At 39.5% G+C, this 25100-nt stretch overlaps 1 protein-coding gene across 1 annotated transcript; it reads left to right on the forward strand.

Annotated features, from left to right (window-relative positions):
• On the forward strand, positions 1 to 13060 carry chrnb5a (cholinergic receptor, nicotinic, beta 5a). The gene is made up of 8 exons (XM_029436896.1): positions 1 to 316; positions 5268 to 5413; positions 6474 to 6518; positions 6612 to 6721; positions 7808 to 8334; positions 9669 to 10162; positions 11104 to 11249; positions 12037 to 13060. Exons 1-8 carry the CDS (start codon positions 271 to 273, stop codon positions 12050 to 12052), a joined length of 1530 nt encoding a protein of 509 aa, XP_029292756.1. The 5' UTR covers positions 1 to 270; the 3' UTR covers positions 12053 to 13060.
• Positions 13061 to 25100: the final 12040 nt, after the last annotated feature.

Consider the following 25100-nt stretch of genomic DNA (forward strand, 5'->3'; position numbering starts at 1 on the left):
CAACATGTTGTCTTTGGCAAATAAACATTTTCTACAAATAACCTATTTATTATATTAGAGAAGTTACTTCTTTTGTATATTTTTTTCGCTGCTGAATATTCCGGCAAAAGGAAGATCAATCCGTGCAGAGAAGAGAAGGGAGTTGTAAGCTTACTGTACCGCGACGGAGTATACAGACTGTATATTTCCGCTGTGTCGAGACACTTCTTCTTTTTTTGTTGGAGGACAATATAAGAAAGTAGCAAGTGTGTCTAGGCAAGCAGAAAGGAGATGACTTCCAGCAATGTCCTCCTGCTCTTCATTCTCTCTCTCACAAGTGAGTTATTCTGCATTCTTTACATTTACCAAAGTATGGATGTGTGCTTAGGTGAGGTGACGTAGTACAACTACTGTTTTTAAAATGTTTGTATTTATTTATTATTATTACTACAGTGAACTATTGTTTTGATTACAGTGTTTTGTTCAAACGTGCATGACCTTTTCTGTGCGTCATTTAAACGCTGTCCATGGTGCTGATGAACACACAACTTCGCCATCATGCAAAGATCTTTTAAAAAGATGAAGATATAAATAAATAATCTCTCTCTCTCTCTCTCTCTCTCTCTCTCTCTCTCTCTCTCTCTCTCTCTCTCTCTCTCTCTCTCTCTCACACACACACACGCACGAACACGCACACGTAGGAAGTTGACTTAATTAGGTCTCAGTGAGCTGCAGAAGAGGAACGTTCTGTAGATAATCGTATTTAAGGTGGCACTAATTACATATTGACTCTTAATCAAATGCTGAGCTATATTCCAAATGCTTCTTTATTGTCTGTGTTTCATTACTGCAAATCTTTCTGTGAGAAATCTTCCACAGATTTAACAAACTGTTGTAATTAAAGTTACTTAAAATAATCAGGTGAGGGTTCAAAGTAGCTTACTGTATGCTTCAAACATGTTTTGTAATATTCGTTATATTCTTTAATAAACAGAAAGACACAAAACTGTAGTTTGCAAGAAAGACGGTGAACGTATCTCTTTTTAATACATTTTTACATTTAATTATACATTTCACATTTGTAGTATACTATTCAAACTGTTCTCCACCTGCCAGCAATGTCATAAAATCCAATTATTTTATTGAAATTATATTTCACTTTTTCAAATTCGAAATAAACAAGGATATCACAATCAGCAACAAAGAACCCATCGTGTGTTTTTTATGTTTATTTTTAGAACCCCTTGTACTGCCAAAATCCTTATTTTCCAAAAAGAACATCAAGCACATGACCTCGGTGTCCTTCATAAAAGCTACGCCCCTGAATGTAGCTTCGCTATGCACTGTGCTTCTTGTTTCTATTTTTTTCATATTGTGTCTGTTAATAGCAACACAACATAATTAGGTTCCAATGTGTGCATGTGTTTAGTTCATGTCGCCTAAAAAGCATTATGGCAATGATCTTACACAACCTGTCTTACCTGTATTTGTATCCTGTGACATCTGCTTTACATTGTTGGTGTAGAGCTTTTGGGATACTCAGAGGACCCCAAAAGGGGAGGATGTCGTACATCTTTGTTGACAAAGTTGAGCTTTTGTATCAAAACACTCAAGTTTTGCCTCAGAGACAGGGTCTTAAAAAACAGTGAGTAGTCTTCATACTTTAAAAATACTTGTAAGTAGAAGCAGATGGGCTCTTTGAATAATTTACAGGAGGCTATTTTATACCTACCACCAAGAAAGCAGAACACTTGGATGTCTCCACCGCTGTCCTAAAAGAAGAGCTTCCTTTTCTTAACCTGACCTTGATTCAGGTTTTCTTCCATGGAGTTTGGACTTTTGCATCCTTTCCCTATGAAATTGTATTAGCTGATAGGCTTGTCTTAAGCCTTAGCTACAATAAGACAACATTAACGAGACAGAAACAAAAATCAGAGCCATCGATGTTTATATCTGGTCTACAAAAACAAGTGGACTCTGAGAAAGATCAGATATGACAAGCAACACAGTTGAGCATTATTCTGTAACTTCCATCAGGGCAAAGATACCCTGAAATCGAGGTTTGAATTATTTAAATGATGTAATACACCAAGAAGGTGCATAGCACTTTACTGCGTCTTCCCCCATGTTGATGTGAGTGTTTGCATTTCCTGGAAGGCCTGAAGACTGGACCAGGCCGTGTACTATGCAATAACGTTAGCCACCATTCCTCAGTCACAGGATCTGTGCTTTAACTGAAGCTGTCGTAAAACATAGAGATACAAAAATAAATAAAACCCATTGTAATAAAATAAACAACTCTATCAATGTTGTACATCAAAGTCTGTTTACAGGTCTTGGGAAGTTGTATAAAGCCTTTGTGGCCCCAGAGGGAGCGTCGTGAAAACGGATTAACTATTTTAAGATATGTCACCTGAGTCAGCGTCGGTTGGGTCTGAAGACTGCGAGTTTGAAAAAAAAGGACAAAGATCTGAAGGTGTGGAGTAAGAAAGAAGTGATCTTAGTGACCTCTGTAGCTCCTCATATCTGCTTGAGGCTAGCAGCTCGATGCTACATTAGCTTCTACTAGCATAACAGACCTGAATCTCGACGCGAACTAAAGACGATCGAGTTGCATTGGAGTCGTCTATCTTTCTTCAGACCAGCCATTTTGAATGTTATCAGCCCATTAAATGGCCGTTATCAGTTGTTATCACGGCCATTATTTACCAGAATGCATTACGCGCAAGCTTCTGGCGCCAGGAGGGTCCCTGTCGGGAAAATCCACATGTACGGCTAATGCAGCAGCAGCCTCGGCCTCTCTCCGCTGCATTTCTTCGGCCATATACTCTGTCTCAAATAAATACGGCTGAATATCCGACTCAGCAAAAATACTATAAAGTGTAGCCTCGTCCATAACAGCCTGTGCACTCATATTTTTGAGATGCTATTTTTGCTGTTGGAAACGTAGCTAGTTTGAAATACAAGTGAATAGAACAAGGAAGTTCTGTTAAAAAAAAGAAGAAGATTTATATACACAATGTAACTTACAACAGGTTTAGGAAGTTCTGTTTTTGAGTGTCGTCTAGAGCACGATCGTCCCATGGCTACCCGCAGGTTGAGACTAGAAATCCAAGCTGTGAGAAATGAGGGCGCTGGATGCAGGAAGAACAACTGATTTCGCAGCTGTGAACACAACTTTTCTCGGTCAATAAAGCAATTTCATTGCTTCAATCAACAACATTTACCATCAACACTGATCAACCATCCACATGAAAGGTGGTTAATTTATTCCCTAACCCCTTTTTTTCTTTCCCAGTAGTTACATATTTGTCCAGTGTAGATACCCAGTAAGCATTTTATGGATATCCTGTATATACTACGTAATTACAGAATGTTTTGTAAGCCTTAACACACATATCTATGTGCTAAATACAAGCCATAGGGCCGAATTAAGGCATCCTTAGGAAAAATCTAAATGTAATTAAAGCCTCTAACTTCTAGGTTAACCTTCAGTTTAACCATCATCTTCCTTGTTTACGAATAGACCGTTCATGTTTTAACTTGATGGCAAATCATTTGTCCTCGGAAGTTAAGATAAACTTTAGACAGAAGTTCCATTAACTTGCCTCTCTTGCTTTCGAATAGCTAAAAACTTGTTGGCGTTCACGATGACATGAAATCTCAAAACAGCAGGGTGCTATTGTAAAAGAACGAACATCCATGATCACTGAGCCTTCCCTGCATGTGATCTTACAACAACAGACAATTCATGCGGCACAGAGGAGGTGAAGCATTCCAAATATTTAACACTGCGCTGTTGTCAGTTTGTTTGACTATGTAGACACAACGGCTGTGGAAGCCAGGAGAGCATTTAGCTTCTGATTTATTCATATGATCACTTTTTATGTAACCAATAATTTAGGGCTGAGGAAACACAAAGCTTCAGGGATCCTCTCACAGCGGTGGATGCATGACTGGATCTTTTTGTTTGTTCTTTTGCTGTAAAACCCTGCAGTAAAGCGTGAGACTGCAAGACGCACACCCACTCACACTCGTAGCATAAAGAGAACTCGTGATTCCGCCTTAATGCCCTTTAGTAACATTTACTTCATTTACAGCCAACTTGTTTATTGTTCATCGTGGTGACACTGGACTGAAAACATACTGCGATAGAGAGGAGAGGACATCACGCTTGGAACAGCAACACACACACGCACACATAATGTGGTGCATTGTTGTGTTCAATGTCACAAGGAAAGGGAGACACACTACCCTCGACCAATACTTACGGTACTCACGGTATTATAAAGATTACAAAAAGGGCTGTAACTACTCAAGACTTAATGCTTAGAGACATGATCTGAAAGTAGATATTACAGAGTGGAACATGCTTGTTTAAAAGCACAAACACAGCACTGAAGCTGATACAATGTGACAGCTTTAGATGCCATGATAATATTGGTACTCTGCTGCACTGTATGTGAGAATGCCAAAACATCCAGTTGTTTGTAAAGTCCATTTGGTCTCATGTATAACTACTTTAGAGATTACCTAAAATATTAGCTATCTATCCTGATCACTGATCATCCTGAGGCAGCACTCCGGATTAATATATGCCTACTTTAGGCTAGGATTGAGGTGGAAATGGACGGCTCTGTAATGGTAATTTGTCTTGTACTGTCCTATTCTTCATATGCTCATCTTATGTTTGTCCTACTTACAGCGATTGGGACCTGAGCACACTCTGGTAGTGTCCCCCTTGTATTCTTGTATCTCTAGATGTGTCAGCTTGTATCTCTTGTATCAGCTAGATGTGCGTAGTTGCACAGCTGATTGTCTGTAAACATTGTCACCCACTTGGTGACTATATAGTCTAATAGATTCACTTCTCACCACCTGCAATGTGTTCACGGTTAATGGAGTCCTGCTTTGCTTTGGAGAAATTAACCTATGTTGACAGAGGGAAATCAAATAAATTCAAAGAAATATGGGACACTTTGTGCCTTTCCTGGAAAGTGATCAAGCTGAAATTGATAAATACACTGACAAGCACCTATAACAAAAACAATTACTATATATGTAATTAATTAATTAATTAATTATATATATATTATTAGTAATATTATTTTTAATTAAATAGATGTATTTACTTAAAATAAAAACTTAAATAAACATTATTTAATGTATGTATGACTGTGTGTTCTTTCAATGTTAAAAACCAACAAATATAATGTAAGAATCCTGGGGTTTATAGCCCTTTCAAAATAAAACGTTTTCCCACTCTCTGTGTTGTGATTGGTCTGTAGGCAGCAGGGCAGAGAATGCAGAGGAGCGGCTGGTGAACTACCTGTTGGGTCCAGAGCGCTACAACAAACTGATCAGACCGGCTGTCAATAAGAGCCAACAGGTCACCATCTCCATACAGGTGTCTCTGTCGCAGCTCATCAGTGTAGTAAGTATGCTCGTACACACGCACACATACAGATTGTAAGAAAAGCTTTGGGCCTCTGACACAAACTTTAATTATTTCTACATTTGAAAACTCACATTCTGATTGCAACAAAATGTTTATAGACATATAACCAAAACTTATTTTGATATGTTACGTAAATCTGACCAGATAACTCAGATTCCTATATTTTAAAGCTTCCAGCAGTTCTTGTGCATCCCAGCTCATAACAAACTTGTAACATGTAGTAACATTTACACTTGGTTTCATCATTAAGCCTTTCAAGACAGAATCCCTGGTTTACTTGTTTTTATAAAGTCATACTATCATACATTGTAAGACCCCTGCAGGCCCATCAGTCCCCCACACAGGTGATTTCACTCATGTAGCCTGATTAGTGCTCTTCTCACGACTGTGTGGATGTGTACCAGCTGTGTTTGATTGACATCTCCATCAGGGCGGGACACCCTGACCATGTTTTTTCACTTACTTAATTAAGACAATTATACAAGTTTACAACACTTTGTGTACACAACTTGAATCTACAAAAGGCCTGTCTCACAGGCGACGTTTTGACTTGTCGTCGTATGAAAAGCACAGGTGTTAATAATAACACTAACGATGGCTCAGTTTTAATAACGTGCAGACAGAGAGAGACAGTGAGAAGCACGTACAAAACCAGGATCCTGAAATCATATATGACACCTGAAATTACTGTCAATACTACAATTTATACATCTCGTAACCCCGTCATTGTTTACAGTCCAAATAGAGAGACGCGTGAATGCAGTTGGAGCTGAATTAAATCATTCAAAAAAGCTAACAAAAGGCTAAATCGTAATGAGACGATAACTCATGGGTTCCGAGATTGCATTTTTCTCTCCACACGGACTGTTGGCCTGCACACAACCAAAACCCACTCAAATGTGATCCATACTCGGACTACAAACGTGACCAGAATGCTTGCGATACCAACATCTTGTCCCGTTGCCTCCAGACTCTGCATTTATATTTATATCGTAAAGTGAAATATTATGCAAATTATGCTATTGTTTTCTTGTAGAATGAGAGAGAGCAGATAATGACGACCAACTTGTGGCTGTTTCAGGTATAATACAATCTTTCTAACCGCCCAGTGCACATACATAGTTCAACATGTAATATGTAGGTGTGTTTGACCTTCACTAAACACTCTCTGCAGGAGTGGAATGATTACAGGCTGAGATGGGAACCAGAGAAGTACGAAGGCATCAAGAAACTACGAATACCGTCCAAACACATCTGGCTTCCTGATATAGTGCTCTACAACAAGTAAGTGTGTGCATGTCTGTCCCTCCAAATAGAAGACCAATTTATTTGAAGATCCAGTTCTATAATGCTGGTCTAAAACAAGTGCAATGAAAAATACAACTACATTTACAGCCTACGTGTATATGTGTGTGTGGTGGCCTCAAAATAATGGATTACAGTATGGTATTAATGGATTTAAAGTATATCATTAAGAGGTTTTCCAAAATTACCATCGGCCGTTGTAAGTAGAAAATCTGCTGCCAAAATAAGCATGTTTTTCTATGGGGATTTAGTAATTAAAGGTTCTGCATTCTCTCTCTTCCAAGCCTTTTTCTGAGGTGAAGGGGATTAGTAAAAGCTTAATCAATGTCTGCTTTTAGACAGTCATGGGGGAGAGCTTGGGTTTGTCTGATTATTATAATTGCAATGAAGGAAAAAAGGTCTACAGAGCAGTCTGGTCTCTGAAGAACTGAATTGTCAACTTCTTCAGCGGATTACTTTATTTTTGATGTATCACAAATATGTTTCAAATCGAAGTCCGCTGAAGTTCGTGTATGGAGGAGGTTGGTCACATGTGAAACCAAAAGTCAACTATTACTTTCTAAATTTACGTCCGTAACTTCAATAACAAACTTATTTTAAGCCAAACCATGATATTTTACTAAACCCTACCAAGTCGTTTGTTTAGGTTTGTGTTTTGTTTCATTTTACAACGCTAGCGCCAGGATTAAAACTGCCACCGTTATCCGGGAGAAAATAGATTTCCCTCAAAACGTAATTGATAATTTTTTCAGTTAAATATGGTCACCGGTGAAAATATGTTTAAAATTGGATCAAAAGGGACATTTTTTCACAGATTATTTGAAGATGTTGATTGAACGTTCACATTTACAATATATTTACCTGGTTTTGCAATAGTGGAATCCATCACATTGTGTAATAGCATATCGTCATTTTCAAAGTATTTAAAATACTGTAATTTTGTAGGCGACAGGGTTGCTACAGTGCTGCCTCAAGAGTTACCTAACTTCAATTATGTCTGATGTAATTGTAGACTCTAAATCCATACTCTCTCTGATCTTACATCTCACCCACAACCTCTCACAGTGTTGATGGCGTGTACGAGGTTTCCTTCTATTGCAACGCTGTAGTCTCCAATACAGGAGACATCTTCTGGCTTCCCCCCGCCATCTACAAGTCGGCCTGCGCTATCGAGGTGCAGAACTTCCCCTTCGACCAGCAGAACTGCACCCTCAAGTTCCGCTCCTGGACCTACGACCACACAGAATTGGATCTGATTCTCACAAGCGACTTTGCCAGCCGTGACGACTTCACGCCAAGCGGAGAGTGGGACATCGTCTCGCTCCCGGCGCGCAAAAACGAGGATCCCAATGACATCACCTACCTGGATATCACCTATGATTTTGTGATCAAGAGGAAGCCGCTGTTTTACACCATTAATCTGATCATCCCTTGTGTGCTGATCACGTCGTTGGCTATCCTGGTGTTCTACCTGCCGTCAGATTGCAAGGAGAAAAATACGCTTTGCATCTCGGTGCTGCTGGCGCTCACTGTGTTCTTGCTTCTGATATCAAAGATAGTGCCACCCACCTCTCTCGCAGTGCCACTCATAGGTCAGTCATATTTATGTGTGTGTCTATGTGCAACTGTATGAAGTTAGGGGTGTGAACCGTTACCTACAGATGAGTCATGCATTATTGGGACTTAAATTAATTAGAAAAACCTAAACCAAATTTAAAATACGTCAAGATCTGATAAATTAACAAAAACACACAATTAACATTTTGATGTCTTTATCGAAGACACTGTTTAAGATGTTAAGACCAGAACCAAACATAATAAATGTATCCTTCAGTCAGATTTTGCTTAAACCATCAGTTTGCCAGGTAACCAACAATAAAAATCCAGGAAGCCACTGATCCCAGGTAAGAACAAGTCTGGCTGATTTTGTTACCTTTCCATAGCGCTAGAAGACTACAAAGTAACCAAAAGGTACTACAATGTCTAACTAATGCCAAGTTCATTACAATTAAGTCCTTGTGTTGCATGTGTAAAAAGTAATAATAATAATAATAATAATAATAATAATAAAACATTTTATTTGTCAAGCGCCTTTCAAAGCTAAAAGCAATCTCAAGGCGTTAAAAAGTGCAACTGCAACTGCAAAATACATCACCTCAAGTTCTCAATTAGTGGCCAGGGTCATTATTTACTGTACCTGTATCGAAAACGGCCTTTAAAGTGCTTATTTAAAAGACAGATCTTTATTTCTAATTGTCCCTGATTAGAATATTCTTCTCACGCAGAGGTAAAGGTGAGGACCCAAATGTAGTACAAGACAAGGATAATAACAAAAAACAAACTTTATTAAAACAAAGCCAAAATCTAAAATACAAAAATAGTAACAAAAACACAAACCAATCCGGGGTCGCGCAGAACACAACGTAACATCTATGACAAAAGACACAGCTGGGGGAGAAAGGCAAAAACACAAGGGCAGAGTAAATGGACACAGGAGGAACACATTAACAATCAGAGGGGGAGGGGCAAACACACAGGAAGTACAACTAGACATATAATAAGGGGGAGTGAACACTTCAAAATAAAACAGGACACCAAAGAACAAGCAGATCGTGACAATTCTATCATAAATCCCAATTCTCTGATTACCTCTAATTTTATCTAGCTATTGATTGACATATTTTTGCTGTTAATGCAAATTAAAATGTTAAAATCCCAAGGGGCATAATCCCAGCGATCAAAAGAACAGCAAGTAGCCACCTTTGTAATTGCTCTGTAAATGAAAACAGTATTTCGGTTAAGATTGGAGCCTCATAGCAACAAATCGGCGAGTGAGACATGATTCTGATGTTGCAGCAATGTGAAAATGTACACATGTGCAATATTTATTTGTTCATTGTAGCATCTCATCTTTTCTCTCTCTAAGGTAAATATTTGATGTTCACTATGGTGCTAGTCACTTTCTCCATTGTGACTACCGTCTGTGTACTCAATGTGCATCACCGCTCCCCATCCACCCACCACATGCCTGACTGGGTCAAACGTTTCTTCTTAATCCGCCTCCCCACCTTCCTCTTCATGAGACGTCCAGGTTCTTCTAATGTCCGTGATAAACTCCGCAGGAAGTACGCCAACAACCAGAGTACCGTTGGGAAAAACAATACCCAGAGCGTCACAGGCAAGAGGCAGTATTCCAACATCAGACTCGGTGGGGTTCGAACAGATGGCGACTCTTTCTACGTGAATGAGGACTTGGCGCACAAGTTTTCCTGGAAGGTGGATGACGTCCCAGATGGGAGTGGTGGATTTTCAGACTTCCGGAAGCCTTTGGCTGTTCAGTGGGATGCAGATGTAGAGGAAGCAGTGGATGGAGTGAAATACATCGCTGAACACATGAAGACAGAAGATGACGATGAAAGGGTGAGGAGATAAAGCTGCGGTTAAAAGAATAAATGAGCAGGAAGAGATAGGATTAAAGAAAGGAAGACAGAATGTATCATTGGAAAGACTGAGGGAAGAAAATACCTTTAAAAGCAGATTATGGAGATGGGTGATGACAGAGATGCAACAGGGAGGAATAAAGAGATTTGTACAATAAATGAAAATGTTATAAGGGCCAGATAAGAAGAAACAGAACAAGCTATGTCTTAAATCATTCAGTATTTGCTTTTGTCCTTCTGTAACATTTTTTCAACCTGTCAATTATTTATGATTTTCTAAAAATATCAGATGAACTGAGAAAACCCTCACACAAACACAACCTGACTGATGGACTCTAACCCCTGATATGTGGCTCTGGGCTTCTAAACTTCCCCCAAAATTCCCAAACTTAATAAATATTACAAACAAGTTTTGCAGCTGTAAGGGCTCATGCCAAATTCTTCATCAATCTGCCTCATTTCCTATCGACTGCAGTGCAGTCAAAATGATACCCCGATATGCATTGGGTGTCCTAGAAGCTTCATAGACACAGAAATAGTTAAACACTGCTTTCAGATCACAATGCTAAGCTAAAGGCGTTAGCTCCCTGAGGTTGGTTGACAATGCTGTCGCTGGCTAACCTTATTGTCTCCAGCTGACTGATATGAAGGTCTTTGTATTTTACATAATAATCCCACACATTTAAGTAGTTAGTTAATGATGTGCTCTGTGGCCTTGGAAGTAATGCTATGTTACTACTGTGGGTAGGAAGCTGTTTACTGTACAGTTGCTAAACTATTATTGGACACTGTTTGGGAGAGTGATAGCCACTAGACAAGCCTTTAGAGACCCGTCACCAAGCGTATGTTCTTCTGACGGTGTTTGGTGTTTCCCTGAAGTTACCTACCTGTAATAATCTAAACTTGTTGATTTGGTTGCAGATTATAGAAGACTGGAAGTACGTAGCCATGGTGATAGACCGTCTGTTCCTGTGGATCTTCATCCTGGTGTGTTTGGTGGGAACTCTGGGGCTCTTCATGCAGCCGCTGTTCCAAAGCTATAACATACCCACTGTTGATGACACAGAGTGAGTCACATACACACATTAAAATACATCATAACACACCTCGTGACTTGGCTGTCACTTAATTTGTCTCAAATATAAAATAAACATACTGTTTCTGTGTGCTCGATAAATGACTTGACCCAAGCGTCTACACAAAGAGGCTCAGCATTTGTATTGTATTTGATTTTAACTGATGACATGCCAAGTTAAATTGCATGTAAGCAGCTTTGCTAGTTGTATGCCATATTTGAAGAGTTAATTTAGCAAAAAACAGTTACATGAAGCTGTAGCTGCTTCACAATAAAAGCCTTGCTGTACAGTGGAAAGCTTTAATTGCAAGGCAGCAGTGTTATCTTTCTTAACTAGATCTAAACTGCGTCAGAGTTCATTAAAGCTCCGAGCAGATGAGATAATGCCGTGTTTTCTACCTTTCTCTGTTGTTGTCTGATTGTTGATGCAGATTAACGGGCACTTGGTTGAGATACAGCAGAGTAGAATCATGTACTATAGTTTATGATCAATGACTGTTCATGACAGCCTAAATGAGATAAAAAATAGTTGATTAATGCTTTGACTTTCTTCAGTTTCTTTTCTCGCTCAAGCTATTTGCTAAAAACATCCTACTACCTAGGCAGGGGTAACAATCGCAGGAATATTATATACTTAAACCTTTTTCTTTATTTCAAACATTTCCTGGGTGCTGCCAGGTACATAAATCACAGCATACATGCACAAGGTTGTTTTTGCACACTACATTATGTCTTAATTTCTATTTACTATTTACAATTTTGTGTTTTTCTTTCCATAGGTATGGAGATTTCTAGGATTTCTGGACATGAACTATAACTATAACTATAACTGAGAAACTGCACCAGGTCTGGCTCTGATTTGTCTTTTCTGGTTGGATCCGATACATAACCAGCCTAATCAAGGCAGCCATATACATTGGTTGTGTTTGCAACAGTGGACCTCAAACAAACAGAATCATACTTGGACACTTATTATTTTTTACTGCATGGCTTCTACTTCGGATGGATTTTTCCTTGATCGAAGCTCCGCCATCAACACAAGCATAGCAATCCTGATATACTTTTTTTGTAGTAAAACATTCTTCTAACCAGATGTAGTTTAACCGATATATTGCCCGTGCAGTTTTTGACACTACAAGACAAATGCAGTCTATTTTACTAAGCTCTTATTTTTCCCAGTGTAGACAATAACCACAAAGCAGGTGAAAAATGATGTTATGTTGTTGTCTTTGTTTCATTTTGGACTGGCTGTGCTGCTGATGGAACAGTTGGACCTCTTTACAGACTCACAAAGGTTCATTACACATTACAGCTCCTATAAGACCACGAGGTCTGTTGTCCTCTGCAGCACTGTTGATGTAAAAAATCAGACATTAAACCAATCATTAGCACAGTACAATGAACCATAATTTCTCCTTTCTAAAACCAAGCTTTATTGTAACAACGCAAGGAACATTTGTCTTATTCACCCTTTCTTTTCATGAAAATAATAATGCATCATCTCTCTCGCTCTGTCCTTTCCATGTTCTGCTTCAGAGCCTTGTGCCTCATATCCACCATCCTCCCCTAAAGCATTGTTGTAATCGCTAATGTCTTATTTTGAATAATGTGTATTCTCCTCTTGCTTTCTCTTTCTGTCTTTCTCTCACTTGCTTAGTTATTCATTCTCCCTCCTTTACATGCCATATATCATCACACTTGTAGCAGTGCCGGGCTACATACAGTATTAAGAATGAATATGACACTGACTGTATTCTATTACATGTTGAATAAAAAGCTCTGTATTTTATGTGTTTGGCCAGAGCTGTTCCCTCAGTCACATCTTGTCTCTTTGCTTAAAGGACCATACCAGTAGTTGTGCACAGTCCAGTAAATCCTGTGTGTTTACATCGTGCATTACTGAAAACCATCCCAATTGGTGCAAGTGTAATATTTAAATGCGTTGTTCCTACCTTCCAGAGACTCATTGGTTTCAGTTCATTTTAGTACGTTATCAAAATCAATTTGCAGAGACTTGAAACTTACACAACATACAACATAGCTGAAATGGTGGAGTTTGGAGTTTAATTTGTGGTAAAATTATCTGTGAATCTTTCCATCCATGTGCTGAAGTGAAGGTGAAGAGAGTTTTGCCACTCAGCTGCCACAAAGCATTGCATTCATAAAAAATGATGTTAAAAAACTCAACAAGAAGCACAAATAATTATCAGACATGAATCTCTTGAAAGTTGTATTGAATGGTCTCTGAAAATTATTTTGGTGACTTTATAGCTCCATGACATCACATACAGACAAAATGGAAACATGATTCTTTGGTGCACTTCAGTTGGTTTATGTGTTTTTGTGAAGGAAGTTCATCTCATGGTGACACCCTACAATTGAATGAATGGTCCTGTTTACAGTGGAATCTAGACACACCCTGTCAGGAAACAGGAGGGGGGGGGATGAGTCCCAGCGGCTGGCCTTTGGCTGGGAGGGGAGAGTCTAGGTGATTGCATCTGTAAACGCACCCTCAGATTTGTGCTATCATTGAACGATTAGGGCTGGAAAACTTGCATACTAGTTAGTAAAAAATAATTAGGATGGGGTAAACAGACAGTAGTTATTTGGCTATACATGAAAAAACACCGGTATGGTCCTTAAAGTTGGTCTGAGTTAAGGTTATAGTCATGAATTTTTATCTCTGCACTATATGACTGTAATGTTGATAAACTCCTCTTATTACTCTACTGACTGATTAAAGTTCCAAACATGTTCCTTTATTACCATGAGCAGCGACACTTCATTTTGATTAAATCCCACATACAACGTCCTGCTACTGTAAATATTCACGGTGCTCCAAATGTGTATCAATCCACGGCTGAAAATAGTCCCCAACAAATCCACCAGTACTCCTTTTTGAGTAAGGTCTGCTAAAATCTACAGTGCCACGCTCTGTCAGAATATCACTGGGCTGTTTTAGAAGTTGAAACTATATATTCGTTGTTTTTAGAAATTCACAACTTCAGTACGAGCAAATGTGCTTGTGGCGGGGTTCCACAGATGGGGGAAGTCAGAACGTATTGAGAGATGAATGATGCATTGTTGTTTTTGGTCTTTTATGTGATTTGTTGACAATAAAAAGAGAATAATGTCAGTCTTATGCTTTAAGCAATGAACACTATGTGCAACACGATTCACCAACATTATGAGAAACTTTATAACATTAAAATACTTCACATTAATTCTGTCATCACAGGAAAAGGAGACAATTATGAATGGTTTCAAATAAATATACTTAATGTCAAATGCCTACAAGTCTCTGGTTTTATATTTTACCCACACACATATTTCTACAGGCTTACAAAAGGTGATTTACAAACACAAACCCTGGTGAAAATAGGTCCGAGCATCATTTTACAAGCTCAGAATCTTTTAGACTTTGTGCTCACGTTTCACCCGAATGCAGGTCTATGTATAGAATACAATTCAGCTGTCTGGTCAGACTTACTCTGAGCTGAACACTGACAGCAGGAGTTCTGCACTTAAGGGTAAATATAGTTGAACCACTCTCTCAGTAAGAGAGAGGAAGGGAGAAACTATTAGTGGAAGAGATATCATTTGATTGCTTTTGTGGATGGGATAACTGACACTGTTAAAAGACTCTGCGGAGTCCTGACAGTACGGGATAAAAGGAGGTGTTCAATCTCTCAGAAAAGGGGAAGACAGGGTTGACAGAAAGTGATACAAGTATTTTTATACTTTTCAAAAGTTGGTATAACAACACTAATGTGTCATTTGTGACATGTGCTTTATCTGGATGACCTCAAAGACATATTGAACTAGTTTTCATCAAGTGTTGATCAAACAGCATCGGAAGACAAGCAGTTGTGTGTGTTTTGCGTGTTTGAGGTCTTATGAATGTACCGTATGTGTAAGTGTTGCTCTGAAATGTATTTCACACAACATGCACTAGTCCTGTTTAAAATTTGATTAATGTTCGTCTGTGCTATGGGTGAGAAATATCGGAACCCATCGGCGAGCGGTATGACGAAGATTTAGCCTCTGGGGGCAACTGAGAATATTTCAGAGGCTCCAGTGCAGGTAACGGATATCAGGGCCACGACTTCCTCCTTCGTATGCTGGTCATTGTTTACGGTCTGAGACGCGAGAATGGATTGGAGATGAGAGATGACGTTTACGACGCATGCAGCTAAAATCAAATGATAGCCGACGCGTTCGGAGATGGCATTTCGGGCTGTTTGTGCTGCCTCTTTTACTCTGCACACGGACTGTTCACCTGCACGCAACCAATGCCTGCTCAAACGTGATGGGTCAATACTACACAAAGTACAAATGGAAACTGGAACGCTTCCGATAACCAAATCTTGTCCAGATTCACGTAGAGCTTATTGGTGATATAAAATGAGCCACAGTGACAATATATAATAACATAATGGATTTGTGGGTAAACCAAACAAAGGACTTTCACCCAGGAGACCGGTGACCCGTAACTTAAATAACATAACACATTTTAAGCCAAACCCATGATTTTTTTTCTAAACCTAACAGGAAACACATTTCCCTTGAAGCGTCGCTGACGATGCAGATAAACTGTATGAGACAGTCATTTTGTAGGAGACCGGGTTTGATTGGAAACCTATTTGTGGCATGTCAGTAACAAACGTAATCCGGAAGAAAATATGTTTCCCTCAAAACGCAAAGCTGCGCACACACACACACACACATACACACACACTCACACACTTGAAATAAAAAAAAACGTTCGAGTCTTCACTCTGGTTAGTGGATCTAGCTGAAGTGGAAAAAAGGTTGAATCCACATGCAGGGTCACAGACTGTTAATGGACATTCTTGTTATCGTGTGTCTCTGTGTGTGTACGAGAAAGCCTCCTTCCTCAGTCTGACAGAAGAGGAAATGTGCTCAACAGCACTAATGTGCTGTTGTTCCATCGGAGGCATGTGTGTGTGTGTGTGTGTGTGTGTGTGTGTGTGTGTGTGTGTGTGTGTGTGTGTGTGTGTCCGTCTGTTTGCGAGTGCATGTGCCCAAATTTGCAAACTCCATCTGGAAACTAAAAGGTAATATCAGGGGGAAATAACATCACCTTCCAACTGTCAGCAGCCTCTGAAGACAGAGCACACAGTTACTTTTTATGTACTTCTACTGAATGAACACGTACTCACATAATAGACTATGATAAGATTTAAATGGCCCAATTCCTTTATCTCAGCAAAAGTGAGGCGCTGATTCCTGAAGTCAGCACATCAGCAAAATACTATGAGCCTCTGCGGCGGTGGACAGCTATCGACGTAATGCATATTTACTGTGCCCCCTGTGTGTGTGTGTGTGTGTGTGTGTGTGTGTGTGTGTGTGTGTGTGTGTGTGTGTGTGTGATATTTACCAGGTGTCCCACCCTATCAATATGAGGTCGACTGGAGCATAAAGGTGACAGATGGTTTGTCTGGAGGAAAGGCAGAAGATGACAGAAAAAGGCCAGCTGTCATACTGCAGTATTATATTGTTCTGTGAAACTTACATCAGGCCCTTGAATTTGCTTATGTTATTTCAAACATGAATCTGACAAAGAAAAAAAAAGTATAATCTGCAGGATAACAAGCACATGACACTTAACAAATAACAAGGAACAAATATGCAAAACCAGATATTTCATAAACAAATGTGTTAAAATTGTATGTGTACTTCATATAAGATATTGCCTGTTGTTGCTTGACTCTCATTCTGGTTTTTTTAGAAACAAGGCTTGCAGGTGCATTCGTTATACAATTCAAATAATTATCTATTATATATTTGTAAAATATGGTGTCACGCTGCAATAGTTCACAGTTGAAATAGTTAACTAAAAGTAATGGATGAATGGGTGAAATAGTTAAAGGATCAATGTGTAAGATGTGCCAGAATTTAAACTTCAAACATTAAAACAATTAACTAAAGGCCCTGTCACACATATCTGTATGACAGAAACATATGCTTGGTATATGAAAATTTGTCAGAGTCCAAATACGTCCAACTTTTCATCGGATCAGATCGGAAAAGTGAACGTATACAGATACGCATGTCTAACCTATTGATAGAGTATCACTTACTTATACAAAATGTATCAGACGAATGCCCAACGAATGCATAACGTATACAAAAATATGGTTGTATACAAAATATCGGCAACACGCTGGTGTACGTTGATATAAGGTAAGGTATAAGTAGTATTCGTTAAGAGCTCACTGTGTTACGCTGGGGTGCGTTGTTGAACGTTGATGTTTTGAGCATGTTCAAAATTACCGGACGTACCCGACGTTTTTGTTTTGCTGTTTTTTTTATATCAATAACACTTCTTTATTTTAAAATGACAATATTGAATATAGAATTTAAAAAACAAAAATGTTTTATGTATATGAACTCTGACCCTGCGCAAGCCAAATCTCCATTTCCCTTTTCGCTGAGACAAGCTAGCGGGAGCAGCTACGATGGGCGCTAGGTGCGTTTTTTACGCTAAACATGGCAGAAAAGCGAAAGAAAACTAACTATTTTCCTTTTTGGACGGAGAGGTCTTGAAAGGTGCAATGATGTGTGTTGAAAACACTGTTCTAAGAGAGAAGAAAGGTTCTGATGTTATCGCCACTCTCTCGATGTTACAAAGTTAGTGTTTGTACAAAAAGGAAATGATTTGAAGATGTGACAGTTAATGAGTTCCTATAAAATGTTACAGAAGTGATACTTTGTATTAAAATATCACCGGTGTGATTTTGAACCAAATGCTACAAATGTGCTCATTCATACAAAACTGTCAATAAGATATTTACAAAAATATCAGAGATGTGATAATAGATTGAGAACAGTAAATAAATAATGTTGCTTGTTTAAATATATCTGTTTCCTACCATGGTAAATCATTGTTAATAATCATTGTGAGGAATAATTAACATTAACATGTGTTCAGACAGTCTCTTCACATATATTAATATTTATTATGATTATTATTATTAATGATAATATTATCATTAAAGGTGAACCGTGCAACTATGTTATTCAGGAAGTTTGTATCAAACAAGTAGCCCTTCGTATTATTCAGCACCCTTGAAGTAGCTCTCAGTATCAAAAAGGTTGGTGACCCCTGCATTAGACATACGTGAATACGGAATACGTACGTGAATACTTACCTACGTAAATATAGTACGTGAATACTTACCTACGTAAATACAGTACGTGAACACCTACGTGACTACCTACGTGACTACCTACGGGACTATGTTAGAGGTACGTTAGATATAGGCTACGTCGGCTGACGGTGAACCCTACAGCCAATTTATTGATAACGAGTGGATAACCTATTCGTAACCTATGTTAAGATTATGCCTGACGACGGAAGTAACTTATTAAATGTGTTTCTACAGTACAGCAAGCGTTCAGCTAGCGTTTTGATACGTTTTAAATAGGTAAGTGATACGCTATCAATGTTTAACATACGTATAATAATAATTAGTTATGTATACGTTATGTATGCGTCAGCTACAACACCGTTGTGGAAAAGTTGGACGTATTTGGACTCTGACAAATTTTGAGCTACTTTTCATATACGCTGGCATGTTTCTGCCATACGGAACTGTGTGACAGGGCCGTATGTCTGGCGTGTTCGGCGTATCGTCTGCGTCCTTCAAACGATCACAACTTACCCTTCATTTATATCAACGTATTGCCGATATTTCGTATACACCAGCATACGTTTCTATCATACGGATATGTGTGACAGGGCCTTTACATCATCAACAGAATGTAAAGAGGTAACAGTGTTGACGTTATGTCAGAATTAGAATACAATAAATATGCCAAACTCCTACAACTAAAATATAAACATTAGAGTTTGTATGGACCCAGTTTAAAGGTGACACGATGCCCCCTAATTCTTTGGAGCAGGTGGCTCAGAATTACACATTGAACCTTTAACTGAAAGTAATGGATTAAACGGTTGAAACGGCTTTCCTTTCTCTTCCTACTGTGACTCTGATTTCTGAATGATGCCTCTGTTTCTCACAGAGCAGCACTTTTCCAGGTCACTGCTTTTTAACTGTTCTCTTTCCATCTCTCCCGTTCTTGCTACAGCAACCTCTGCAGCCACCCCCTCACCCTCACCCATCTGATCTCTGCTGCAGCCTTAATTTAAGTGAACCCAGCTTTTCAGATCAGCACCTTTTGTCCAACACACACACACACACACACACACACACACACACACACACACACACACACACACACACACACACACACACACACACACACACACACACACACACACACACACACACACACACACACACACACACACACACACACACACACACACACACACACACACACACACACACACACACACACACACACACACGTGTACTCACTGGGCCTTTTGTCCATTTGTTCAGGTACAGCAGCTGTGGTGTTCATTTAACACTTTTTCATTGACCATAGCTCCCTGTGAATATCCAGCATGCTGTCATGCAAAATGCTCTCAAATCCTAATGATTAGCTCTGTGGAAAATAAAGCACACATATTACCTGAAGGGGTCGTGGATAGACATTAAAAAAAGCGTGGTGAAAAATGTGATTGGTGTACTGTAGACTCAAACTCTGGTCATTTAGCAAGCACAAATATTTATATCATAAGATTAGTTTTCATTTCCAAGAACAACTGAAACACATTGTTTCAGTTGCTTTAAAGGAATAGTTGAAGAGATATGCATTTTAGCCTTCTTGCCAAGAGTGATGCTATTGTCAAATAATACTTGTATTTTCTTTTTCTCCTCCTGACCTCCCCTAATGGAATTTTTGCCATGTAAATAATCACTAGCATTCGCATCAAACTGTTTCCACATCTCCCTTATCAACATGACGTGAGGCCTCAAACCCCACGAGAACCATCAGATGTATATTCTTATGCTCTGCGATGTTTGCCTGTGTTAACAGAGGTCTGCATCGTGGTGGATAATCCTGCTCCCTACATTGCTAAAGTTTCCTAAGGTTGCTCTCCCAAATAAGCAGGGTTTTTTCAGGAACCCCTGCAGTCATCCAAAGGGCTTGTTCTGCTCCGTCTACCCGCACTGGATCCTTAGGGCGGAAAACACTACTGCTCCTTCACACACACTCCACCAAACCTGGACACGTGCCAGGCTCCATCTATGTGGCCCATTCTTTCTTTATCTTGCCTTTATTAACCTCCATTCCTCTCCTTCCCCTCCTCCTCTCTCTATATCTGCTCTTCCACTCTCTTACTCTCTCCGCCCCTTTTTCAGTCTCTTGTAAATTGCGTGTGGAGAAATGGGAACTAAAAATACGCCAGTGATAAACCCAATTATATGTCCTTTTTCACGCTACACGCCCAAATAGCTTAGAACATGGGACAGGCTGTGCGCCAGATACCAGCCTTCAGTGTGGATTTAGTGTGTGTTTGTGCGCCTCCACCTGAGTGTTGTGCAGTAATTTAAAAGCTTCACTGACGGCTGTTACCAGCGTGGAACCACAAATCAACTGACCGCAGCATTCAAGCTGACTGTAAGAAATTGAAATTGATTTTTGACACAATTCTTATTCCGGACTAGAGAAGAAGTGAAAACTAGTGGAGAGAGAAACAGCTGATGTTAAGTTGTGCCAGTGCAGCAATAGGCTGCTCCCTGATGACCCTGCAGTATTATACTTTCTGAGTGTTCCCTGTGTCGTTGTGGCTCCACTAGATATCGCCAGCTAAGCATGATGGCTTAAGTCAGCTTGTCCCACAGGATAACCCACTCTCAGCAACACACAAAATTTGATCGCTGTGCGTGTCAGCCTGCATGTGTGTGTATGTGATGTGTGTGTGTGTTTGTATGTTCGGCCTGCTGTCTGAAGATGACCAGAAAGGACACCAGCACAGAAGCAACGCCGGGAAATAAATTCAAGTCGAAAAATGAATGCCCGACTCTTCTGAACAACTTTGAATATTCAAAAGACTTATCCTTTCAGATATTCCACGTTGGGAACACAGCACTGATGCACTTTCCTTGGCAGCCGGGTTTTAATTTTGGCTTTTCAGTTCATTTCAGATATCCAAACCATGCTAAAACATCCCAAGTATTGACAGTACATTTGGTAATTACACTCCCCTACTACCACAGCGCTGAATAAAATATATCCAGCAGACAGTAATGAGGACGATGCTCTAAGACGGCACTTATGATGTACTAACAGAGATTTGAGCCTGTTTAAGTATTCCTCTCGTTTGTGGCTCGAGTGTGTATGAATTTCAGATACAAGGCGTACCCTCGCTTTCACAAGCTGTAACAGTCAAAGTGTTACCAGACTGGTGAGCTGCCGCATTTATTTTGGATTTATACATCAGTTAACAATCCCTGACCTGCAATCTCCTCACACTGAGACCTGTGGAGCTCAGTGGTTTGCATGTGTGCCTGTGAAGATTATCATAAACCACATATGGGGCCACATTGCAGGACTTTAAACTACTAATCTGGACGTTTCATATATAATTTGGGGTGGAAATTGGTGTCCCCGATGAATCGCAGTTATAGTGAGCATGAGTTAACCCATTTTTGGACTCTATGCACCGGACCGTATGAAATTTACTGTCCCAGAGGAAATGTTTCTTGCAAGACCAGCATGTGTGTGTTTCTGTGTGTATGTATTGGCTCCAGTGTAAAATATAGTACCTGCTGCTGCCGTAAACCATCTCTATGTAGGCACACAAAGCTACACAACAGCACACTCACACTGGGGAGCTATAATAGATCTACGTGGGCAGAGTCAATCAAATTATTGGTTTCCTTAATCAGACAAATGAACAGATGTGTTTGTGTAGGTGTGTGTATGTGCTGATCCACCTGCATGTATTTGTGTGTGTGCTTTAAGCTGAAAATCCTTCTTTCAAAAACAACATTTCTTCTTTTGGCATGGGATTTAATGTAGACACAACAGGATGTGTTGATATAATGTGTAAAAGTCTTCAGTTTTTCTTGGTTTGAATTTACACTTTGCTTATGTTTTGATTGCTTCTGTTATTTTCAAAATTGCTGGATGAAAGAACATGATACAAAAGATTGCTCTGAGGGAAGGACTTCAATTCAATGGCTGCAATTAAGCCACCATTGAAGTAATAAAAGACCATTCATCACATGAATATGGTGTTTTGTGACCTTGGACGGCAGTTGGAATCACACGAAAATCTTACAATCAAGTATCAAGTAATGTGTTTGTGAGTCATGAATAAATAAAGAGAAGAGGATACAGTGTTGGAGGCGTCAATTCCTAAGAAAGTTGCTCGGTGGCAGATGAAGCCAAACAACTTGACGAATGAGATTGAATCCGCATCCATGGGGCACGAAGAGCAAGTGCACTAGAGTTTCCGGTCTCGGGCTCATTAACATGAATAGAGGAAGGAAAATGACTCTGCACTCGGCTATTGTTGCATTTGATAGCTTTAAGGACCTAATGATTTTAATAAGACCTCTTTAAGTGTTCGTGCTGGCAGGTTGATTCACCGAAACAAATAATTAGCTGTTGATTTACAGACGTCTCTTCTCCAATGTAAGTCTGTGAGAAAAAGTATTTTAGGGCCCAATGGCATCATGTGAAGGACTCGGAAGTTGTAACGTGTCCATGGTTTGTCCACTACATCAAAGCCCTGCGCTCTTCCGGGGGCTTGGTTTGTGTCCAGACCAATCAGCATCCTGTGAGGAGCTACTGGCAGTTTGGGCGTGGTTTAGGTGTGTGTGACAGCACAAGGTGAGGCAACTGCTCAGCGGCTCCTAAAGACGTTAGCATTGATGCTGCACAAGCATCTGTATAGTCATATCAGAACTAATTACTCCTTGAAAGAAGAGCAGAGAACAGCACTGGAGGCTTTTCTCTATGGAAAATATGTTTTTCACTGTTCTCCCGAGAGTTTGAATGACAGATGGTTCATCCAATCATCTGCCAAGTATTCTTTTTATTTGGGGTTCATTGTGTAGCTCAAGGATACTTTTACATGTGGACAGGAGGAGCCAGAGACAGGCCTAATCCCTATACAATTAATGGCCAATCTGCTTAACTCTTGGAGTTACAGCACTGTGATATAATTAACACCTGAATGTATAAATATGCATTTATTTTACTACAATTTGTAATAGTTAACTATGTATTTGTGTACTACTGAAAATAAGTATTGTGTACTGAATGTATTCACTCCTTAGGTCAAGAAATATTAGTGTAAACATCTGCTAGAGGTGGGGAGTTCCTCAAGGGGGCGACTGAAGAATCCCAAGGAAGACATCTGCGCCAGGAGGCGTGGACACGCTTGCGCGCCAACAGGGGGTCAACCAATGGGAGAGGACAACGCCCCACGGAAGAGAGTTAGGCAAAATGTTAGAAACTTTAGAGGACACAATACCTGCTTCATTGCAGTCTGTGTATCGGTGATGCTGAATTGTCCTCAGCTGGGTATATCTTCTATGCGGTCATATCACATTAATAAGTTTACTGGATTGATTTGAGGTAGAAACTCCGTCGCCAAATCAAAGAACACGACAGCACCCATTTCCATTGCGAATGATTGAAACACTTAATTTAGACATCTTTTGTATATTTATATTATATTTTTTTATCCTTACTATTACTATTTCACTGTTCTTTACCTACAACAGTCACATCGAGGACAGCCCAATTAAAACCACCATGTTCTCCTTTTTCATTGATCCAGTGGAGTATTTTACCAAACAATAATTTTAATGAAAAAATGTAAACAAACTCATTAGAATCTCTTCCTGAAATATTATTTTCTACATTAAACTACATTGACGAACAGAAAAAGGTAAGTAGAGTGAAATAAAACAAATGGCTAAATATTGCCTGGCAAGGCACTAATGATGGGAAAGATGTATTGATTTTTTTTTTTAATGAGCTCTACGTTTTATGACCTTACAATTTTGTGATACACGCAATACTCCTGAGTTTTTGTTCTCAGAAACTAAGAAAAAGATTTGGGGAGCGCAGCTTTTAGCAGTGACAGTAAAAAGCATATTCTACAGTCGAAGCTGTATTACATTTCCTGTTTATAACCTCATTTGCTCAACTGATTAAGTGCATGTATTATTTTACCATGACATATTTCATTTGTGTTTTGCCATTTGTAGAACAGAGTCTCTTAGTGAGTCTAATGTTATTTCCTGGATTCAATGCGTCTCTGAAAGCCATGCCTTCTGCTCTGTCCATATTGCAACCCTGAGCTTTTTACTCCACCACACACTCTTATTTCTTATCTCGCCACATAAGGAAGACATGATATCCACCTCCCTGCCTCCTGCAAGCTTCCAGAAGCCTCTGATCATCTCTGCTCCATTAAACTCTACCTCAGCGAGACGATCATGCCAGGGAGAATAAAAAAGGCCATCCAGATTTCATTACGCGGGGTTGAAAATAAAAGCACTTCTCTCGGGGTCAGGGGATGTGGTGCTGCAAATATGTGGACGTGAATTATTCAGGATGGTCTAAAAGTTCTAGCGAGGGAGATAGATATTTGTATATGTTGTGTTTCACTTGAGGTAGAAAGATGGCACCAGTGTACGCTGTATGAATGAGAGCAGGTTCAGGGGGAAAGCATGTTGGAAGTATGTGAGGTGAAAGGAGAAGGACGACAGAAAGCCCGAAAAGTAAGAAATGTTTTCGGAAGGAAAATCGAGAAAAACAAGAGGACTGAGAGGAAAAGGAGGACAGAGATTGATAAAGAAAGTTGTTGTATTGTTGGGATGACGACTGAAAGGAGAGGAAGTGAAAATGGAGAGATGACGCTGTGGAGAGAAAAGAGGATGAC

Source organism: Cottoperca gobio, chromosome 1 (assembly GCF_900634415.1).
Source record: "Cottoperca gobio chromosome 1, fCotGob3.1, whole genome shotgun sequence".
In the NCBI taxonomy this organism is placed as follows: domain Eukaryota; kingdom Metazoa; phylum Chordata; class Actinopteri; order Perciformes; family Bovichtidae; genus Cottoperca; species Cottoperca gobio.